Raw genomic sequence first — 19,585 nt, forward strand, 5'->3', positions numbered from 1 at the left:
TCAGTCACTGATTAAAGCTAAACTATGTCACGCCGTACTCAACTGAGATTTTAACACTAGTTATGGGTGTAAATCTTGAATTTAAATGACCAGCAGTTTGTTGAAACTGTTGTGGAACTGCTGTAAAAAACTGCTCTCAATAAACAGTAGGTAAAGGAACTGGAGAAGTTGCTTAAGGTCGTTAGATGATGTCATATGCTAATTGTCATAATCAATGTGTCAGCGTGTTGGAGGCGTTAGAATGAAGAAACCAGAATGTCAATCTCATGCAAAAATACAACACAACAAAGAATTTAGTCTTTTCTTGTTTGTATTTATTGTTAATCTGATATAAAAGTATGGAATTGAAAATTAGCAAAACAAAGTGAAAAAGTCATTCAGTCAATTTATTTGAAATCTGACCTGAGAAGCTGGAGGCACAACAGGTGACCAAACGCAAACAGCAACAATCAGTTTAATTTGTGTTAACAAAACATCAGTAGACTACGTCAAACGTAATCGAAAATACTGCAAGTTATTTATCCACAGTGCCTTCAGATCCAACACCACCAAACACTCAGCAGGGACCCCACCAGGGCCAGGATGGGCGTTGCCATGGTAACAGCATTGCCGGAGTTGCACAGGTTGCTGCTGCAGCAGCGGTAGGTGAAGCCGGAGACTGCCGGGAACATCTGGCTGAGACGAGAGTTATCGCAGTCTGTGTAACGGATACACTGACGGATGGTCTTCCCACCTGGAGAGAAGGGACGCACACAAATTTATGTCTTGCTATACTTGTGAGGACCCTCACTGACATAATCCATCCCCTTACTCATCACAACTAAATATCTAATCTGAACCCTAACCTGAGCCTTAAACCAAGTCCTAATCTTTAGTCCTTCGACGTAATGAGGACAAAAATGTCCTCGTAATGCAGAGATGTCCTCACAACGATGGTTTTAAACTGGAACTGAACTGAAGCTGTTTACTGAGTCGATTACTGAGAAGTGCTTTTGTGCCATGAATCTCATCTCATAATGAGAGAGGCTGACCAACCTTTTCATACAAAGCACAGTGATCAATATCAGTACTATCACTGGTGGAAAATCTGAGTGCTGAATTATAAACAGTCCCCAATGGCCTCAGATGCATTTTCATAGATTGTGCAGAAAAAAAATCTAAAAGTCTTTCAAGACAGACTTCCCGAAACAAAGTCAAAAGAAAAAGGGGATTTTATAACTTTGCTTCTAAACAACTCTCCTCAAACGATCAGAGGCTCAGTGAGCATCTTTAAGAAACAGTCAACACATCTGTTCCACTTAGCTTTGAGTTAGTGTTTATAGTTTAGGTTTTACTATTTATTTACCTACAGTTTTAATCACATCTTAATGTGACTGAGCCCAACACTGTAGTATACTGTTTTTTATTTTTATTGCACATGATAAACTGTGAACTATGTTGCATATTTGCATTTTTAATGCCTCCGTTTCTGTTTTCTGTTGTTTTAATGTAAAGAAACACTTGGAGCTTCATTTTTGTATAAAACGTTTTGTACATATGAAGATTATTATTCATTAATATCAATGTGCAGCTGGTTGATGCTGACCTCTTTCGCTCAGAGATATACAGGAGTCTTCATAAGTGCACTCCTGGACGTTCTCACAGCGTCCGGTGTAGTCGGCACACTTGTAGCAGCGAAGTCCAGATCCTGAAAAAGAAGAAGACACTGGTTTTACTTTCATACTTCACATGTGACTGACTTGCCAGGCATTCACCCCCTCTCTGAACAGTGTTCCTACACTGGACTATTCTATAGCTTCATGTTTGTGATGTGGTCACACAAGAAATTGCACCATATAAGCACAATATGTATTTATGTACTGAACATCTTAACGTTAGATTTTAAAGCCTGAAATAACAAATAACAAACCTTTTGAACACATTTCAGTGAACTGCCCTCAGGTGTTGTACTGTATCTCACTGTTTCTCTACTTACTCTCTATGTATTTTCATTCATTTTTTTAAATGTCATTTATTTCTCTATTCTGTAACAATGATTCAAACTCTACTTTTCTCCTCTTTCACTTTTTACTTCACCTGCTCTTTTCACACCTGTTTTAACCAACAAGATTATAAAACTATATATACACAGACTAAATTCACTCTGAATGTTCTACAGAGATTTACATCAAGAACCAGTTGTTTCAGAGACTGTTTTCAGGCGTCTTAGTAGTCCATTAATTCTGTTACAGTACTACATTACTATATTACTGTGTAATATATTAACACACAGTGAAGTCTGCATTCACTTTTGTAAAACTTCAATTATTTTGAGATAATAATCACACATTTTTAAACCAGTCTGTGATAATTTTATAAAGAAAAGTTTTGTTTCTTGAGCTGATGTTTTTTTTGTTTTTTTTTTGACGCAGTTTGAACATGTTGGTGTTTGTTGCCTCTAAATCTCTTCACATACAAACAACAACAGTCGACTGTGTTATTAATCCATTTACTGCATCTTATTACTGTTCATAACATAACTGCTGTGTCAACACACTGGTTAAGGTTAAGATGAATTTTGTGTTTTTTGGTCAGGTTTACACTCAAAGTTACACAATATTAGTTAAATACATGGTAACAATCACATCTCACAGGCACAATATACTATCTGACTGATGTAATATACAAATTATGCTGCATTAAATTCTGTAACTTAGACTGAGCCTAATCTGTTCTCAGCTCTTTGGTAAAAGCTTGATCTGCATTATAACAATAACAATAACTATAACTATAACTATAACTGTAACTGCATCACATGAAACTGCAGACATCTGAGTGTGAAACACTGGTGGTAGTTCAAGATTCTTTAAGGTTGAAGTTCTCCTGAAGCATAGATATATATAAATATATATATACATGTAAAAACAGCTGAACATGGACATTTTATTCTAAATTCCAAGGTCAAAAATTATTTGATAAAGCTCCAATAATCAAAGCATCTTTTCTACCTTTTGTTCATGGTTTTCACACGCAGCCAGACACTATTATACATCACATAAACTGAGAGATGACTGGCTCTGAGATGAAGAACAAAGATTTTATTGGTGAGCTGGATAACACATTATTTAGCATGTATATAAATATTTTTTTAATCTTTATTTTTAGTTTTAACAGTTAAAGAACGTTACTGAGCTTCAGTTCTTTGATTTGTCTTTAAGACAGAATAAGTGCTTTTGTTTCCCTGAATATTTAATTCTGGAAGAAAATAAAGTGTCAAAAATGAGGGTGTTTACAGAGTCAGTTTTCTTTCTGATGATAATTATGCTATTAACTAACTTAAAGTGTGTCTGGCATCATTTAAGGATAAGTTAAGGGAAGACCTAAGGAACATGTAGTCTGTAGACCATTTCAGTCTGGGGGTGTGTGCAGGGCTCCTCCACTACCTGGTGTGTCCTGGTCCACTCACCCAGCTGAAGCATCCCACAGCAAACCAGCAGGAAGAGTCCAAGGCAGCGCTTCATGTTGTCTCAAAAATAAACCTGGAAAGAAACCAAAAAGGAGAAGGCGTCAGGTCAGAGCAGCAGAGCGTCCGGCTGGGTTTGGTGTCCGATCCCGTTCCACTGGACCCCCCGAGGCAGACGGCAGTCAACTGAGAGCAGCTCTTTGTCCAGTGGACCACAAAGACTCCCTGTCTGGCCAAATGTCCTCCTCCTCCTTCCCTCCAACAATCACTTGGCCACCGCCTCACTGAGGGCTGTATTATAGCTGTAGTACATCGTTTATGTATGCTCCTGTTCTGCTATTTAAAGGTCTTTGGCAGGTCCAACAGTCACTGTATCTGCTGTGTACATGATGTACATGACCTGTTTTCAGGGATAAATATCTTTTATGTCAGTCCTGCATTGAGAATATTATCTTAGTACAAGTATGTTGCTTTTATCAACCAAATCTATAAAGAATTACAAGGAAAATAATACTGAAAAATGACCTGAGAGTGTAACTATTATATATTCTATTCTATTCTAGGTCATCATTACTGATGCATTCAAGTATAAGCAGCATCTCACTGTTGTAGTTGATTGAGGTGGAGCTGATTTTAAATACTTTATTTTAAAATGCAGCAATGTGTCACGCTCACCCAGCCGACCAATGGTGTAACTCCATCACTCAGTCAGTCAGCAACAGAACATTTAAAGGGCCCAGAACATTTAAAGGGCCGGCCCTGCTGCTGTGGTCCAGATATAAAAACAACAAATACAGCAGAAAAATCCATCCCTTATCTATATCTCTTATGGGGGATATAGATAAGGGACCATCAGCCACCTAGCAGGAAAAATTTAACATAAAAATCAAACTATAACATGTTTACTTTATTTGCCTTATTTTTTTTATATTACTGGCTTTTATTTATTTATTGTTGCAAAGTTTGCAACTCTGTCAAACACACTGGGCAACATGTTTGTATGAAAGATGCTGTATATATAAAGTTGAGTATATTTCAGATGTGTTGATTATTAAGACCTGAACCTTTTTTCTTATTTAATTTAAATTTTATAAAAATCAATAAATCAGCAGGTCTGAGCCCGGTCACAGTGCTGTGCAGTGATGTGCAGTGATGTGCTGTGCAGTGCAGTGATGTGATGTGCAGTGTGAGCTGTGCAGTGCAGTGCAATGCAGTGATGTGCAGTGCAGTGATGTGCAGTGATGTGCAGTGCAGTGATGTGCAGTGATGTGCAGTGCAGTGATGTGCAGTGATGTGCTGTGCTGTGCTGTGCTGTGCGGCTGCCCGCTCTGTCCTCCTCTCTCTGTGGGCGAGTCCGGCGCTGGTTTGGTATTTGGGTGTTTTTGTTGATGCAGCACATTCACGCACTGACGCCAGAATCCTAACCTTTAAATCTGGTTCATGTGGTTCGACCCTTCTGAGCCGTCTTCAGAAATAATCTCAACTAATCTAACACTAAAAATGTTTTTCACCACACACAGTCAGCACTTCTCTACCCTCAGGAACCAGGAGCCAGGTCCTGTATTTACCCTGAAATCCTCCATTACAAGTACAATTCTAGATCTTAGTCAATAAAAGTTTCATCAGCTTCATGTAGTTAAAGTTTCACAGTAAAGTGCTTCATTCTGACACGTGTTCAGGTCCTGTCAGTAAATATTGATTTCTTCTGTTGGTACAGAACCTTTGACCTACAATTCAAAGTGCGTTATGAAAATGTGAAAAGCACAGGTAGGCACACACAAAACAGTAGAAAAGACACATTTAAAAAGGATTTAAAGGAGCAAAATGAGATAAAAGATAAAAAGAAAATAACAGTAGAATAAATTTTACTGTTCAGCTACAGTGAAAGATATAAAAAAAAATCTCAAACATCTGGAGACAGAAAAGTTCTATAATATTTTGAATGATTGTCAGTAGATTCGGACGTCTGTGTTCTTCTTCTTGTATTTTGTGTCCTGGCAGCTTTTTACTCTTGTTAAACAGTGAGAAGTCAGACTTATAGCTGAAGGAAATGACACCATGTGTTTGGGGGTAAAGACAGTTTGAAAGGAGGTAAAGACACAAAGGCAGTGAAAACCAGCAAAACTAAAGCAAAGTAAAGCTTGACTGCAGAGGGTTAGAAAGCTGCTGTAGTCTGAGAATACAGTGTTTTTTTGGTTGGTTTTTACACTCACACAGTACAGGTACCAGAGAGACCTCAAACTAAATAAAACTGTAGTTTCCTGAACTATTTTAGTTGCTCAGTAAAGTGCAATAGTGTCACTGTTTTCTCTGAGTGCTGTGTACGGCAGCAGAAGACTGTGATGCCACAGAAACAGCAGACTTTTCTGTGCAGGGTTAAAGTCAGGATGCATGTGTGTGTTGTCATCTATCAGTCCCAGGGGGTGACAGACGGGACGGTCAGCTGCTGCACACAGAGCAGCGTCTGTATCTGCATCCAGCTGCTGTGTGAAGCTGCAGGGAGGCCTTGTGTCCTGACATTCGCTCTTCATTTGAGCTGCTTCACTTTCCCTGCAGTGAACAGTGAAGGATTAATCTGACAGACACACACCACAGGACTGCAGACAGAAACTGACACTACAGTTAGGGGAGGGTTTCCCCTAACCCTCCAGCAGGACGTGAGAACTTGGGGCCTCATGGATGATTAAGACACCTAATCAGCTTCAGACCAGTTTTTATGAAAACATGTTCAACTAAACATAAATCCTAGCAGAGGAATCTCTGAACAACTGCTTTAAATGTAGTGGCCTGGCAGCCCGGTAGTCGAGTGGTTGGGGCGCGTGCCATTTGGGCGCGGGGACGCTCTTGGCGGGCGGGCACCGGTTCGGCTCCCAATCGGTCTGACTCTTTCCTGCATGTCATTCCCCTCTCTACCCCCTTTCCTGTCAGTCTCCACTGAACTATAATAAAGGCATAAAAGCCCAAAAAATAATAACTTTAAATGTAGTGGCCTGGTCTGGTTGGACCGGAGCCAATCCAGAAGAAATCCAGCAGTAATGTGTAGAGAAATTCCCTGGGGAGGGAAAAGACAGATTTTGGAAAATGAAAACAACTTTGACCTTCATCACTCAAAGTTTAATTTAATCAAAGTCTTCATGAAATCTTTCTTCTCTTTAGGCTTTAAAGCTTTAAAAACGGCCTGTGAGCGTATGTGTGTATTTAAGAGGAAACAGTCAGTCAGAAACAGTTTGCACAGTCTCCGTCCGTGCACGCCTGGTGTGAATATATGCACAGTGTGGATGAAGCAGCAGGTGATGTCAGGCTCCAGGCAGCTGCACACTCTGCTGGTCATCAACAGTTTGCAGACGCCTGTGGACAAAGGTCGTTTCACTGAGCGTCGCTGAGCAGACTCTGACAAAGAAGTCACAGTTTCTCCACCGACCAGTGTCTGTTCATCTTCTGACACAGTGAGAGCAGCAGCAGCAGATCACTGCTGAACCGCTCACACACTGTTTCTAAAACTTCATTTGAAGGGCAGCTCTGGCTGCTCTGCCACTCAGAGTGCTGGCAGAGTCAAAGCTCTTCCTGGCCGCCTTTGTTTCTGCCTGTTGACCCGTTCCCTCGAGGAGACACGACTCTTAACTCCACAGACTTGAGTCAGAGCGCCCGTTTATCGTGGCGGGAGACTTTTTGTTCTGTGATGAAAATCTTTTCACAGTCCGCCTCCTGGAAACCGACACATCCTCCTCAGCACAATAACTTCATGTTCCTTTTGATGCATAAATGACAGCCACTCACTATATTACTATTAAACAGACAGAAGTTCTCTCACCATGTAAGAGAGTAAATACACGTCTGAGCCCTGGACCAGAAAACATCTGCAGCAATGTGTTAAAATGTTGTGCTGAACAACTGTCCCCTGTTTTCCTGCTGTTTTTCAGTCCGCTCTGGATCAGTGCATTGTTCAATATTATGGAAAACATCAATTCACACCATATTCCCAAGATTCCTTCACCGCCTGAGCAGAACCACTACGTCCCACAGCAGTAACCTCTCTGGTAATGAAATGCTTTGAAAGGATAATTAAAAAACACGTTGTCAGACCCATCAGTTACTGGACCCCCAGCGATTTGCTTATCAGCCCAGTGGGGGGGTCGATGATGCTATTTTAACCCTGTTAAACCTTTTTTACACACATCATGAGGCCTCAAAAATACGTCAAAATCTCCCTTGCTGTTTATTTTACACACTAACAACTTAGCACTTAGTTAAGTTTGCTGATGATACAGCTCTGGTCAGCCTCCTGCAGGGTGACGAGCAGGACCATGGCCCCGTTTTAAATGAGTTTCTTCACTGGTGTGAAAAGTCCCATCTCCTGTTAAACACTTCAAAGACTAAAGAGATGTCTATTGATTTTAGAAGAGACAAAACACCCAGTGCACTGATCATCCAGAAAAAAGGGCAGTTAAGGCTTTATTTTCTGAAAAAGCTGGTCTCAGTTGATGTTGACCACAGATTGCTCAAGATGTTTGATAGGGCCTTTGTGGAGAGTGTTTCAACATTTTGCATCATCTGCTGGTTCGGCAGCACATCACAAGCACAGAAAACACTCAGGAAAATAGTAACCACTGCCAGTGAGCTGCTGGGCATCAACCTGAACAGCCTAGAACACATCTACAGAGTGAGATCCCTCAGCTGACAACATTTTAGCCGACCCAAAGAATCCACTTTTTACTCTGAACTGCTACCCTCAGGTAGCAGGTTTCGTTACCCAGCCCTCTCTAGAAACAGAACAAAACAGCCGTTCATACCAAAACTTATCAGTTCTTTAAATAGACACTTGAAAGGTCATGATAAGTTTGAATTTGTCCTGGTTCTCTGCTCAGCACAACACATTATCTTCTCTTTGTGTGAAGACGTCTTATTTCAGTATGTTTTTATTGTATTTATTTCCCCTTCTTCCTGACGACCTCTGTGCACCACTGGACACTGTGAACTGATGCTATGTTTGTTCTGTTGTGATGCTGATGTCGAGTCTGTCCAGTGTCCAGTGGCCTTGTCACATGTTTGGATGGAGCCACTAACACTCATGTGACTGGTGTTCATAAAGTCTGTGGACCGGGTGAAGCGTCTTTGTATTTTATTTTATCTTGGTTGTATGATCACGCCAATGGAAAATCACGTGTTCATATGTTCACTCACTGGGAAAAAAAATTTCCCAAGGGGACAATAAACTATCTGTTCTATTCTATTCTATTCTATTCTAAAGCAAACGACATCCTTCATTTAAGATGTTTCCAATTGATCTTGATCGTGACTTTACTCACTCTAATGATATTTGTATTCATTTTTTTCTGTTGAAATTTGTCTATTTATTTCATTTCATTTCATTTATTTATTTAGCAGACGCTTTTATCCAAAGCGACTTACAGAGAGGGGAACAATCAAGGTTAAGTGCGATAAGAAGTGTTAGCGCAGCAATAAGTGCTTCTGATGAAGTGATGTGTCTGAATGTTTGTTCAGTTCAGTTGAATCATGGATGTGAATCACAGGATGTGGTGATTCAGAGGAGCTGTGGAAACAGAAATTTCTCGGTCTTCCTGTAGAGAGTCAAAAAACAAGACTGGAAGGGAAAGCAGGCACTAAAATGTTTAATCTCTATAGAGAGGAAGCAAAACACGGAACCACGCGGCAGTAAGCGGCTCAGAGTTGTGCCCACTGACCGAAGGCTTCACCCCATTTTATACTTTCTGATAAACCTCTGGCCCTTTGTTTGAAGCTTCACAAACATTCCTCTACAGATGAAGTAACCATCGGGTACAGTAAAAAGCAGGTAGTGACCCATCTCAGGAATTTCCACCTGGGTGTAGTCTCCTGTGGGGATCAAGATGTCATCCTGCCATCTCCCCGCACCCAGGAGGTTATTTACAGTGGGGCCATAGCAGTAGGTTCCCCAGGTCATCCTTCCATCACTGTAACAGTACACAACTAAGGCTACAGACTAATTACACCAAGTATAAGATTATCTCAGTGTTACTACAAACCATGCTAGTATTCAGTCACACCTTCTGATACCAGCTGCCGCCCTCACACGCCCAGCGCTCCTCCAGGTACACACACCTGGTCCGCGGCTCATCACAACACAACGACCTGCGACACTTTGGCCCGTTGAACAAGTTTATAAATGACGTGACTTCCGGCCAATGTCATTAACAGTGAACATTCAGCGTTCACCTGGGGATGAAGGGACCGTTCACCTGGGGATGACAGCACCGGCCACACGGAGATGAAGGGACGATCCTCGGGGCTCAGGCCGCTGCTCCTCACTGACTCTCCGCCGCCCGCACTCACAGAACCCCCCCTCTGTGTGACGTAAGGACCCCGTTACACCCACCACAGGCCAATCACAGTCACGTTGCGGCGACTCCTACAAACGTGGGGAGGCTGCGGCTGAGGAGATGGAGCCGGAGGTCGGGGGTTCGATCCCCGCCTCCCCCGGTCCTCACCTCGAAGTGTCCCGGGGCAAGATAATGAGCCCCGACTTGCCCCCGATGTGCGGCGGGGTATGAATCTGCTCTGAGTAGGAGGGAGGGGCAGAAACGCGCTATACAACACAGTCATTACATTTATATAAAGCAGACTTTTCACTTGTATTAATCTGATCATAATCATAGTTATTGATATTATAGTACTAATAATATACTTACAGCACACCTGTACATACCTGTGTATGTGAACCATGAATAAACTAAAAAAAAAATCTGTCACCAATACTTTTAAATTTTAAACGTGATCTTACAAATGTAACAAAAACCAAAAACATGACCTGGTGTTTATTTTGAGAGTGAATCCTACCTGCGTGCTCTGACGTCATAATGCGTACAGGTGTACAGGTGCGCAGCCACAAACTGTGAGGGTCAGGTGGAAACCGTCTAGCTCCACTGTGGGAGGTACTCAGAGCCATTTTACTTTAATAACAGTACAAATTATCAGCATTGAAATATACTTACAGTACCAAAAGTAAAAGGACTCACTGTGCAGGATGGTACGTTCCAGAATAATAAATTACTGAATTATAATATTGATGCATTAATGTGTAAAGGCGGAACTTAGATTATTATGAATTTCCCTCTGTAGGATCAATAAAGTTTTATTTTTACCTCGAACACATCATAATTTATTTATTGATTATATTTTGAATTTTTAATCAGAATTGGCAAAGTAAACACTGTCAGATAAATGTAGTGCAGTAAAAACATTTCCCTCTGACAGAAGTATGAATGTAGCAGAAAATGAAATTTCAGTTTTTACCTGACAACAACATTCAAGATGTTTGGCCAAACTACATCAGATAAAATGTTTTTTTTAAATGTGTTTATAAAGCATCTGAAACAGAAAAACAGCCAACGGAGACATAAAGTAGCTGATCACACACAACAAAAATTCTAGCAGTGAAAAATCTCACAGTTCAGCAAACACCAAACATGAAGAACCTAATCTCCCTGCAGCTCTGGGGTCATATTACAATCAGCCAAATGTCGGTATAAAGATAGACACACACACACACACACACACAGTGTAAGGCGTAGCACAAAGTATTGGCTTTCATAGGTCAAAATTTTTTGGATTGAAAATGCAGCAATAAAAATGGAAGTGTGATAAAACCAACTGTCTTTTTATGCTACGATGAGCATGTTGCTAAAACGTCAGTCTGACATTACAGCCAACCAGAGCTCACACAGCTCACACAGCATCCAGCATCCAAACACCTCACAAACAGGTCAGTTTTCAACATTAATAACTGCATGCATACAATTTGCACATGCACAATATGTTAATAAAAACAAAGGCATACAGGTTTTATCTCTCAGTGATATGAAAGGAAGAAGACTAAATAGCTTTGAGCTAACCGTACAGCTAACATTAAGATCTAGTTTGACATTTTGGGGAATATTTGTAAAATACACTTATTCTCATTCTCTCCCAAAAGATGATCAACACCATTTCATGACTGTGCACCAGGTGTGGAGCTACAGCCAGGAGGCCATTAGCTTAGCTTAGCATACAGACTGGAAGCAGGGTGAAACAGTGAGCCTGGCTTTGTCCAAATCTCAAAATACACAACCAGCATTGAAACAATAATTACAAGCAGCTGAGTGGTAACAACGGATAATTCAGAGATGGTGACTCTCTGATCTGAAAAGAACCACAGACATGTCAACGCTGTTGGCAGGACGGCTGCTAATGCACCAAAATAAAATCCTACATGAACTCCGATACAACCCACTCAGCTGATTTATGGCAGCGCTCCACTGTTTGTTTGGATCTGGTCTCACTTGGTAACAGGCTGCAACAAACACACAACAGAAGAAACTCATTTATCCTGTTTATCTGCTGAGACTACAAGGTTAGCACCAGGGCTAACACCTGCAATAAAGTGTCAACACATCAGAATAACGGTGAATTACATGGTGTGGGTGTAGCACTGGCCCCATTTAAACAGCCCAGATAAGATATTTTTAGTGTTACGTATTTAGAGCAGTTTGTCAACAGGTGAAACCAGATAGAAGCTAAATTAAGGCCCTTTTAAATTAGCTGAATTGATTGTAGAAGCCTTAACTTTGGATTTCGATGTAACTGCCAGTGATGGTGGCCAAGAAATGTCAGATATTTCCAATTAATTACAAGTGGAGGGCTGATGTGAGCAGGTTTTCCCACTCAGCTGATTGTAATTAGTCTGAATGATGTGACACAAACATTACATTTATGCACAGACATGAGACTGATATCAACCAAATCATAGCAAGAAACCCAATAAATGCATTTCCAAAAAATGTCAAACTTTTCCTTTAATTTCAGGAAACAAAGCAAAAATTTTACCAAGATTTTGTAAGAGAGAAAAAAGTGACCCTCTGCCTGCTGAGGTCAGCCTGGTCAGCTCATCCTAATCCCACTATGTCACATTTAGTTCAGCCTTAAATACAGATATCTTCATAATAATTATAAAATACTACTGAAGTGCTAAAAGCAACAGTTAAATATCACCATGCAGATTTAAAACTTATTTGAAATATTTTCAAGCCAGAGCTTTGGTCAAGACTGAAGTTACCACGCTAGAAACACCCAAAAACAAAGCAGCTGCATCAGTAAAAATAACATATTTCATATATATCATTTGCTGCAGTTAACATCTAAACAAATATGGCAAATTACATTATGGCATAGCAGGATAGCACCTTTTTCTTTCGGTTCTTGCATTCAATCATTATGGCACAAGAGAAAAATACTCTCCTTAAAAACAGGCTGAAAAGCATTCACAATATATACAGTGTGTACAATATATACAGTGTGAAGCAGGGCTGTATGCATTTCTAATAGAAATATAAAGCCTTTATACATCCATACACTCTAGCTTTTATTTCTGTCAGGCACTACATGACTGAATACCCCATTGGCAAATAAGCTAAAGCAGAGAGCAGCTCAATAGCAGAGATATTTAGTTTGACACTAACTGATTGTTCCCAATGTATAACTGACTGTGATTCTGGCAACAAGCGCTTTATTATAATGTAATACAAGTGTAGGGCGACTCAGCAGCCCTCAGTTTGACAATCTCATCAGTGAGAGGAGTCGGTCAGTCTGAGTTCAGCCTGATGTCCAGCTGACCGTGGACGGATTATGAGACACTGGGACCCTGGGTGCAGACAGGGAAAAGAAACACAGCTACAAACAACACAGTTGCATTGTTTGTGATTGTTTTGCATGTCTTTGTCGTTGTTTTCTGTCTGTTAAGTTATTTTGTGCATCTTTAAGATTTCTTTTTTGCAGGTGAAGCCCAAGGGCCTCCTGACCCTTTGGGCCCCTGGAGCTGTGCCCACTAGGCCTGTTCTGCACCCCATCAATCCAGCTGATCTGGGATTTTTCTTAGAAAGTGATTTGCCCAGTGGTGAAGAGCAGTGGTTCCCAACCTTTTCTTATCACTGTTTTAACAGTTTTGTTAAAGTCTGCATTTGTACCACTGTCATCTGGAGAGAAAGTGGTTTATAGATAAAGATAATATAAATGGTTTCAATCACATATAGTATCTTCATCTTCAGTACTTTTATTTCTATAATTAGTCTACATACTGCAGTCAGACTACCATGGTTAGGGTGATAATAACTATACTAAAGGTCAGCATCACACAAATTTGTTATCTTATTTGTGTGCTGATTTCCCTCCTAAACACAAATATGAGGATATATACTGTCAGTCAAAAGTTTTAGGACACTCCTATTGTCACTAAAGTCCATTGAATGACCTTAAATGGTACAAAGTTAAAAAAAAAAAAAAAAAAAAGATTAAGTTTTGGGACAAACTCTGAATAATGCTTCATTTCCATCGTAGGAAGAATGTCATGAGTGTGTTCAGCTCTGTAATATTGTCTTGACCTTACCCTGCACAGTGCCTTGGGATAATGTTGTAATTTGGCGTTATACAAATCAATCTGAATTGAATTGAATCAGTAAAAACTTTTGATTCAATTTAGTTTAAACACTGAGACATTTAAACATGTAAACAGCTGGAAAAATGGAGCTGTTCTAGAGCTTATGACCAGTAGTTTATACCCTCTGTGATTCAATCATAGTAACTACTTATTCCAAATCAGCCCAGTTTCGGAATCTTCCTACCCCGTGGTAATTGCAGGTACAAGCAGCCCTGGTTGGGACTCACTGTTGTTGAGAAGCGGTGCTGCCTCACTTCATTAGTATCAATGTAGTGTACTGTGGTTGTATTTTGTTGTAGTGCTACACCAGTGGATGTGGCTGTTAGATGTCTGGGTAAAACTCTGTGTTGACATCAACACTGTGCAAAACAGACTTCTGGTCAGCAGCCGACATCCTGTTCAACACTTCAGCTGACAGAGAGTAACTGCTGCCAGACTTCTCCTCAAACCAACTGTCCAACGCTCGCTTCCCATCAAAGTTATTGATGGGCGGTCCATTGACTGCCACAGTCAGTAGGTCGTTCATCTGCTCCAGAGTGAGACGGGAACGATTGTTCTTGCACATCTTCTGTAGAGACCCTCGGCCTTTATCACAGCAAGCCGTGGAACTGGGCAGAACCCTCACAACCTGCACAATCCGGTTCAGCAGAGGAAAACGCTGTTTGTACCTGCAGATGTGACTGATGACCTCTTTGAAACCATTCATGCTGTAGTAGTCTGCTTTCAGATCCTTCCATTCCACCACCAGGCAGCCTCTGGCCTCCGTCCTGGCCTGGGAGCTCTCCTGACCTGCAGAAGGAATGGACTCTAGATGGTTGAATATCAGCTGGATTTCCTCCTCCCCATAGGCTTGAAGGTCCTCCCGGTTGTGAGGCCAGGTGGACAGGTCCAGGACCTTGCAGGCTTTGGCAAATGAGCGGCTTTGCAGATCCAGCCTCTGAGACAGGATGCCTTGGCTCCTGTTGCAGATCTTTTCTCGGATGGATTGAAACTTGGACTCAGCAACACGCAGATTCTTCAGAGCAACACCGTTGAAACTTTCTCGGAAATTTTCCTCAAACTCCTGCAGATACTCTCCAGGGCAGTTCACCAACTGGCCTATCTCCTGAATGGCCTCCTCAATTTTGGCTTCCACTTGTGATACCAGCAGGTACTCTCCCTGGAAGGTGAAGGCTAATCGTGAGAGAACAGCTATGATATCCAGGAGGAAGTAGATGAGCTTTACTGACTGGTAGTCCATGAGGAACTGGAGGAGAGTGAGAGCGATGGCTGCAGCATCAGCTCTCTGTGTCTGGCTGCTGATCTCCTTCAGATGGGCAACTACCTCCAGGTAATCTTTGATGAGTGCATTAAGGACATTTGGTTCTCCTATGATCCATCGAATGGCTCTGATATCTCCAAGGAACTCTGTCTCCTCTGACAGTGTTGGAGCAGTTGATCTGAGCTCAGCCATCATGCGAGGGGAGTAGCGGTAGAAACTAACGAGCTGTTTGAGGTTGTTTTCCAGGTCCTCCAGGCAAGAGAGCTCTTTCCCACTGATGGCATCCAGTACCTCCAGATGAGGCCGATGGATCATGATGGGAAGGCAGAGGATCCAGGGAAAAGTTTTTTGTACAGCTATATACATGTTGGCTCTCATTCCTGAAGAAATGTTAGTGCCATCCACCCCCAGACCAACCACCAGCAAGTCCTGAAACCTGAGGCCCAGGACAGCGAAGGCTCGATCCATAGCCTGGAGATATCCGTCCACACTGGCCATGTTCAGTCTCTGCAAGGACAGGAACTCTGTGTTGGGTGAGCCCTCATTGGTTATGAACTGGACATAGATTGCCACCATGTCTGAGAAAAGGTCGTCATTTTGGGCATCCATGATGATGCTCAGAAAGGGAGACAGGCGCATCTTCTCAGCCAGGTCTTCTTTTAAGGCTCGGGAGATGTGGTGGATGAGGATCTGACAGTCTCCTTCATTCATGTACTGATCCACCACTTTGAGCTCACATTTCTTCAGCAGCTCTGCCAGTGGACGGAGGTCAGAGAAGGGCCGTCCCTCAAGGGCCAAGTGGTACGCTGCATTGAACAGCAGCATCATGTTCTTGCACATCTCCTCTGTCTTCTCTGGATGCATTCGCAGCTTATACAGCTGCAGACACTTCTTATGGAGGTTGCTCTGGCTGTGGAGCTTGATGGTGTGGATTTTGAACTGCTTGGACCCAATGATAAAGGCAGAGGTTCGGGATGACTGGACGGTGTACTGGCGGCAGACGTGGCACCACATCTCATTCAGGGTTGGTGAGTAGCGAAGGAACCAGAACTTTTTCAGCCACTCCTGCTTGAAACGACGAATCCGTCGGCCTCCTCCAGAGGAAAGCTTTGATGAGTCCTCTGGAGAAATCACCAGATCTGCAGCAATTGACTCATCAGCCGAGTCCACGTCCTGGTCATCTTCATCCAGGACCACCTGAGTGGGCGTCAAAGGCTCCATCCCTGTGAAGACAAATGCAATTACCTTTTGCTACCAGCTTACAGACATTTTTGTTGATCTAAAATTAATTTTCAAATTAAAAATCAAATAATTAATCAAGGGATTGTATCTATTCATATAATGCAATATGAACATTTATTATGATTTTTGGTATTCTAGTGGCTTTACTCTATGGATGGCAACCACTTTAGCTGAGACTGACATAGATCAATGAATGTTGATTTATTTGCCATAAACTTTAGTACAGACATTCATGGTCCCCAGAGAATGAATCCTACTGCCCTTGGTGATCCACTGACTTTTACTCGTGTCACCATGAGGTTGATATTTTCGGCTTCAACAGAAATATCTCATCAACTATTGGATGGAGTCCAGAGAATTAATCCTACTGACTATGGTAATTTTTTTACTTTTCATCCAGTGCCATCATAAGGTCAAGTCAAGTAAACATCTTAATGAGAAACATTAACATTCAAGAATAACAGTTCTATTACTAAAGAAAACACAATGTTGATTAAAAGGATCAAGTTACAATCCTAACAAAGACAAAGAACTACAGCCCTCGGTTTGATGAAGTCTTGAACATTGGGTCTAACCATTATTTTTCTAAATCTACCTTGAAAATCTTCAATGGGTCCTTGCTCAGGGTGGGGTGGGACCTGATCGTGTTTGGACAAGGTCTGCTCAGACATTAATGGACAAACCACGTTCCCCTGTTCTCCTCTGAGACGGGACAGCTCCTCCTCCAGCTCTAGGATCCTCCTCTTTAATTTGACACAGTTGGGGCAGAAGGAGGTGGAGGGTTCCTGGTTCTCCTCCTCTTTCTCCTCCACCTTCAGGTCAGGAACGTTAAAGCTACTTTCAGACGAGTTAAACCCTGACCCAAGCACTGGTACTTTGCGCTCACTGGGGTTGGAAGACTGGGACCTGGACTTGCTGGAGTCCTCTAGAGAAGCTTCCAGGACATCTCTGAAGATGAGGTCGATCTTCTTCCTCTTGGCAGGAGGCTGACCATCTGACTCTTCACTGGACTGTTTACTGGGGTAGAGTTTGCCCTGCAGAGCTGACTGCAGGCAGGGAGATTTAAAGTCCTTCTGAATGTTGGGCAGGGCTGTCGGCTTCCCGGTGTCTGGAACAAAATAGTTTTCTTTGTTATATAAAGCTGAAGCTCAAAGAACCACCAGTTCGACCATCGTCACACTGAGCTCATGTTTGCAGTGGTCACCAGGCCCAGAGTACCCACCGGGAGCTCCAGGAAAATTCCCAGTGGATGATACAGTGGCTTCAGAGAGTATGTATTGATACTGATAAATGTATGTTGCTTTTTTCATAATTTTTCACATTTTTTTACCAAATGTCAAATTTTTTACCTATTAGTTAAGCAAATTGTCTGATATATAAATATTTGGAGGACAATAAGTCTTCCTAACTTTGAATCTTCGGCATCAAAACTCAAATCAGATTCCATCCAATTAAGTTTGATGTGAATGCCAGTCCAGGATCCAGAGTCCAGAGCTGACAGATCTCAGTGAGACAGCAGCACCACCTGCTGGAGAACTGAGTTCAGGCCTCACAGTCTCAAAATACAGCTGCAATTAAATTTATATTGTATATATATATTTTTAACACTGATATTCAGAAAATTTGTCCTATGAAATCAAAGTAAAACGTGTCAGACAAAAATAACATCAACAGCACATGAAAAAGGGATTTATCTTAGTACTAACTAAATCACAATTACAAACACTCAACAATATAATAGATTGAGTGCCAGTCAGCAGAATGTGTGAGCTCTATAGGAGGTCAAACCAGTCAAAAACCATGTGTATACAGGTGTTTCGGCTTTTATCCTTTGTTCTTACTGTTCAGTTTAATTTTGTCACTTCCTCTGCTTATTGTATTTGCTATTTTTGATAATAAAGGTTATTTAGGTTGCACTCTGTGACCCTGTTTTAACAAAAATATGTAGTGAGCTTCACCAAACTGGAACCTCTTTCAGCCAGAGGAACCAAAGTTAATTCTCTGTGCTGACTTCCTGCCAGCTCACCTGTGTCCAGGTTACGGTCGATACTCTCCTGGGAAACACAGTGAAGTCGTTGGATGTAATTGTCGCTGTACCAAACCCTCAGCTTCTCTCCTGCTGCCAGCCTCCGACAGACTCTGAAGTAGATGTTTTTACCGTGTTGAAACGCCGTCAGGTTCCTGTCGCTGTCCTCCGACGAGGTCCGGACAAACCTGCAGGTCAGAAACATCCACAAGAACGATCAGAGATACAACAGAGAATCGCAATCAGAGAACAGGTTCAGCATGTTCACCAGGCCTTGAAACAACAGTGCACTGCCCAAATTTCTTTATATACATTAAAACTTAAGACCAAACTTTGTAAAACTTCCCAGGTAATTATTTGTCCTTGTGATTAAAGATTCATTAACTTTAAAACTTTTAAAAATCAGTCATTGCAGGTTTAATTCATGTTTGACTGATAGTGAATATTAGTGTCGTTATACTAACCTGTGATTAAAGAGATGTGCAGTGCTCAAACTGTGACCTGTACTTTTGTCCTGATACGATTTTGACAGACATCTAGCGTGAATTATTTTTGAATCCTAATCAACCAAAGCAGTGCATTATCAGCACCTGTTAAACTCCATGGGCCTGTTTATTGAATTTGATGTTAAGTGAAGACAAACAACGAGAACAAACGTCACCTCATCCAGTTTGCTTTGGTCTCATCACTGCCGTCGATGGACTGATACGCGTTGTTCAAATCTACAATCTGGATCAATCACAACAGGAAAAACAGACTCATATGAGTGTGGTTGTAAAGTGGTCCTGTAGCAGGTCTAGACTGGTTCTGAACTGGTCTCTGACGGGTTGGACTCACTATCCAGGAGAAGAAGCCAGAGGATTTGTCTTTGGACACGAGCTCTCCCTCGTAGGGACCGAAGACTGCCCCCTTGGGGATGGTTGCATCCACGCAGCGAACATCCACCTCGTTCCCCTCAGTGAAGACCTCCAGGCCTGATGGGACTGTGAGCGCTGCCCTGTTGGCTGAGCCCGGGGTCACAGGGGTGTCAGGGACAAGCAGAGGAGGCCCGTGGGTCGGACACTCCTCCTGGAAGTAGTCCTGACACTCCTCACAGACTGGAGGACAAATATCAGATTTTACAAAGTGTCCATTTCACATTTCAGCATT

At 41.8% G+C, this 19,585-nt stretch overlaps 2 protein-coding genes across 5 annotated transcripts in view; both read right to left on the reverse strand.

Annotated features, from left to right (window-relative positions):
- Positions 1-292: 292 nt before the first annotated feature.
- On the reverse strand, positions 293-9,793 carry cd59b (CD59 molecule (CD59 blood group) b). 2 transcript variants are annotated; one of them, XM_071461527.1, is made up of 4 exons: positions 9,656-9,793; positions 3,446-3,518; positions 1,586-1,687; positions 293-733 (listed from the first exon to the last, which is right to left on the reverse strand). In XM_071461527.1, exons 2-4 carry the CDS (start codon positions 3,498-3,500, stop codon positions 534-536), a joined length of 357 nt encoding a protein of 118 aa, XP_071317628.1. In that variant the 5' UTR covers positions 3,501-3,518; positions 9,656-9,793; the 3' UTR covers positions 293-533. The 2 variants fall into 2 exon arrangements, with proteins under 2 accessions (XP_071317628.1, XP_071317638.1); XM_071461537.1 differs by having other exon boundaries at positions 9,679-9,732.
- A 794-nt stretch (positions 9,794-10,587) lies between these two features.
- The window catches only part of prdm11 (PR domain containing 11), an 11,978-nt gene continuing 2,980 nt past the window's right edge, over positions 10,588-19,585 (reverse strand). For all 3 annotated transcript variants that reach the window (XM_071461421.1, XM_071461405.1, XM_071461414.1), the window contains exons 3-7: positions 19,274-19,533; positions 19,098-19,165; positions 18,437-18,624; positions 17,006-17,518; positions 10,588-16,391 (exon numbers count right to left, since the gene is read on the reverse strand). In XM_071461421.1, coding sequence (XP_071317522.1) covers positions 14,230-16,391; positions 17,006-17,518; positions 18,437-18,624; positions 19,098-19,165; positions 19,274-19,533 — 3,191 coding nt within the window. In that variant the 3' untranslated portion in view covers positions 10,588-14,229. The remainder of the gene's footprint in view (positions 16,392-17,005; positions 17,519-18,436; positions 18,625-19,097; positions 19,166-19,273; positions 19,534-19,585) is intronic.

This window comes from Trachinotus anak, unplaced genomic scaffold, assembly GCF_046630095.1.
Source record: "Trachinotus anak isolate AG129_WGS33_773 ecotype Australia unplaced genomic scaffold, CSIRO_AGI_Tana_v1 ptg000002l, whole genome shotgun sequence".
Taxonomy (NCBI): domain Eukaryota; kingdom Metazoa; phylum Chordata; class Actinopteri; order Carangiformes; family Carangidae; genus Trachinotus; species Trachinotus anak.

What these genes read in the sequence shown, in the direction of transcription:
- cd59b (XM_071461527.1), bottom strand. Translation starts at nt 3,500, where the DNA reads ATGAAGCGCTGCCTTGGACTCTTCCTGCTGGTTTGCTGTGGGATGCTT. An exon ending in CTGTGGGATGCTTCAGCTGG is followed by an intron (nt 1,688 to 3,445) that starts GTGAGTGGACCA and finishes CTTCTTTTTCAG; the next exon opens with GATCTGGACTTCGCTGCTAC. An exon ending in TATATCTCTGAGCGAAAGAG is followed by an intron (nt 734 to 1,585) that starts GTCAGCATCAAC and finishes CCTTCTCTCCAG; the next exon opens with GTGGGAAGACCATCCGTCAG.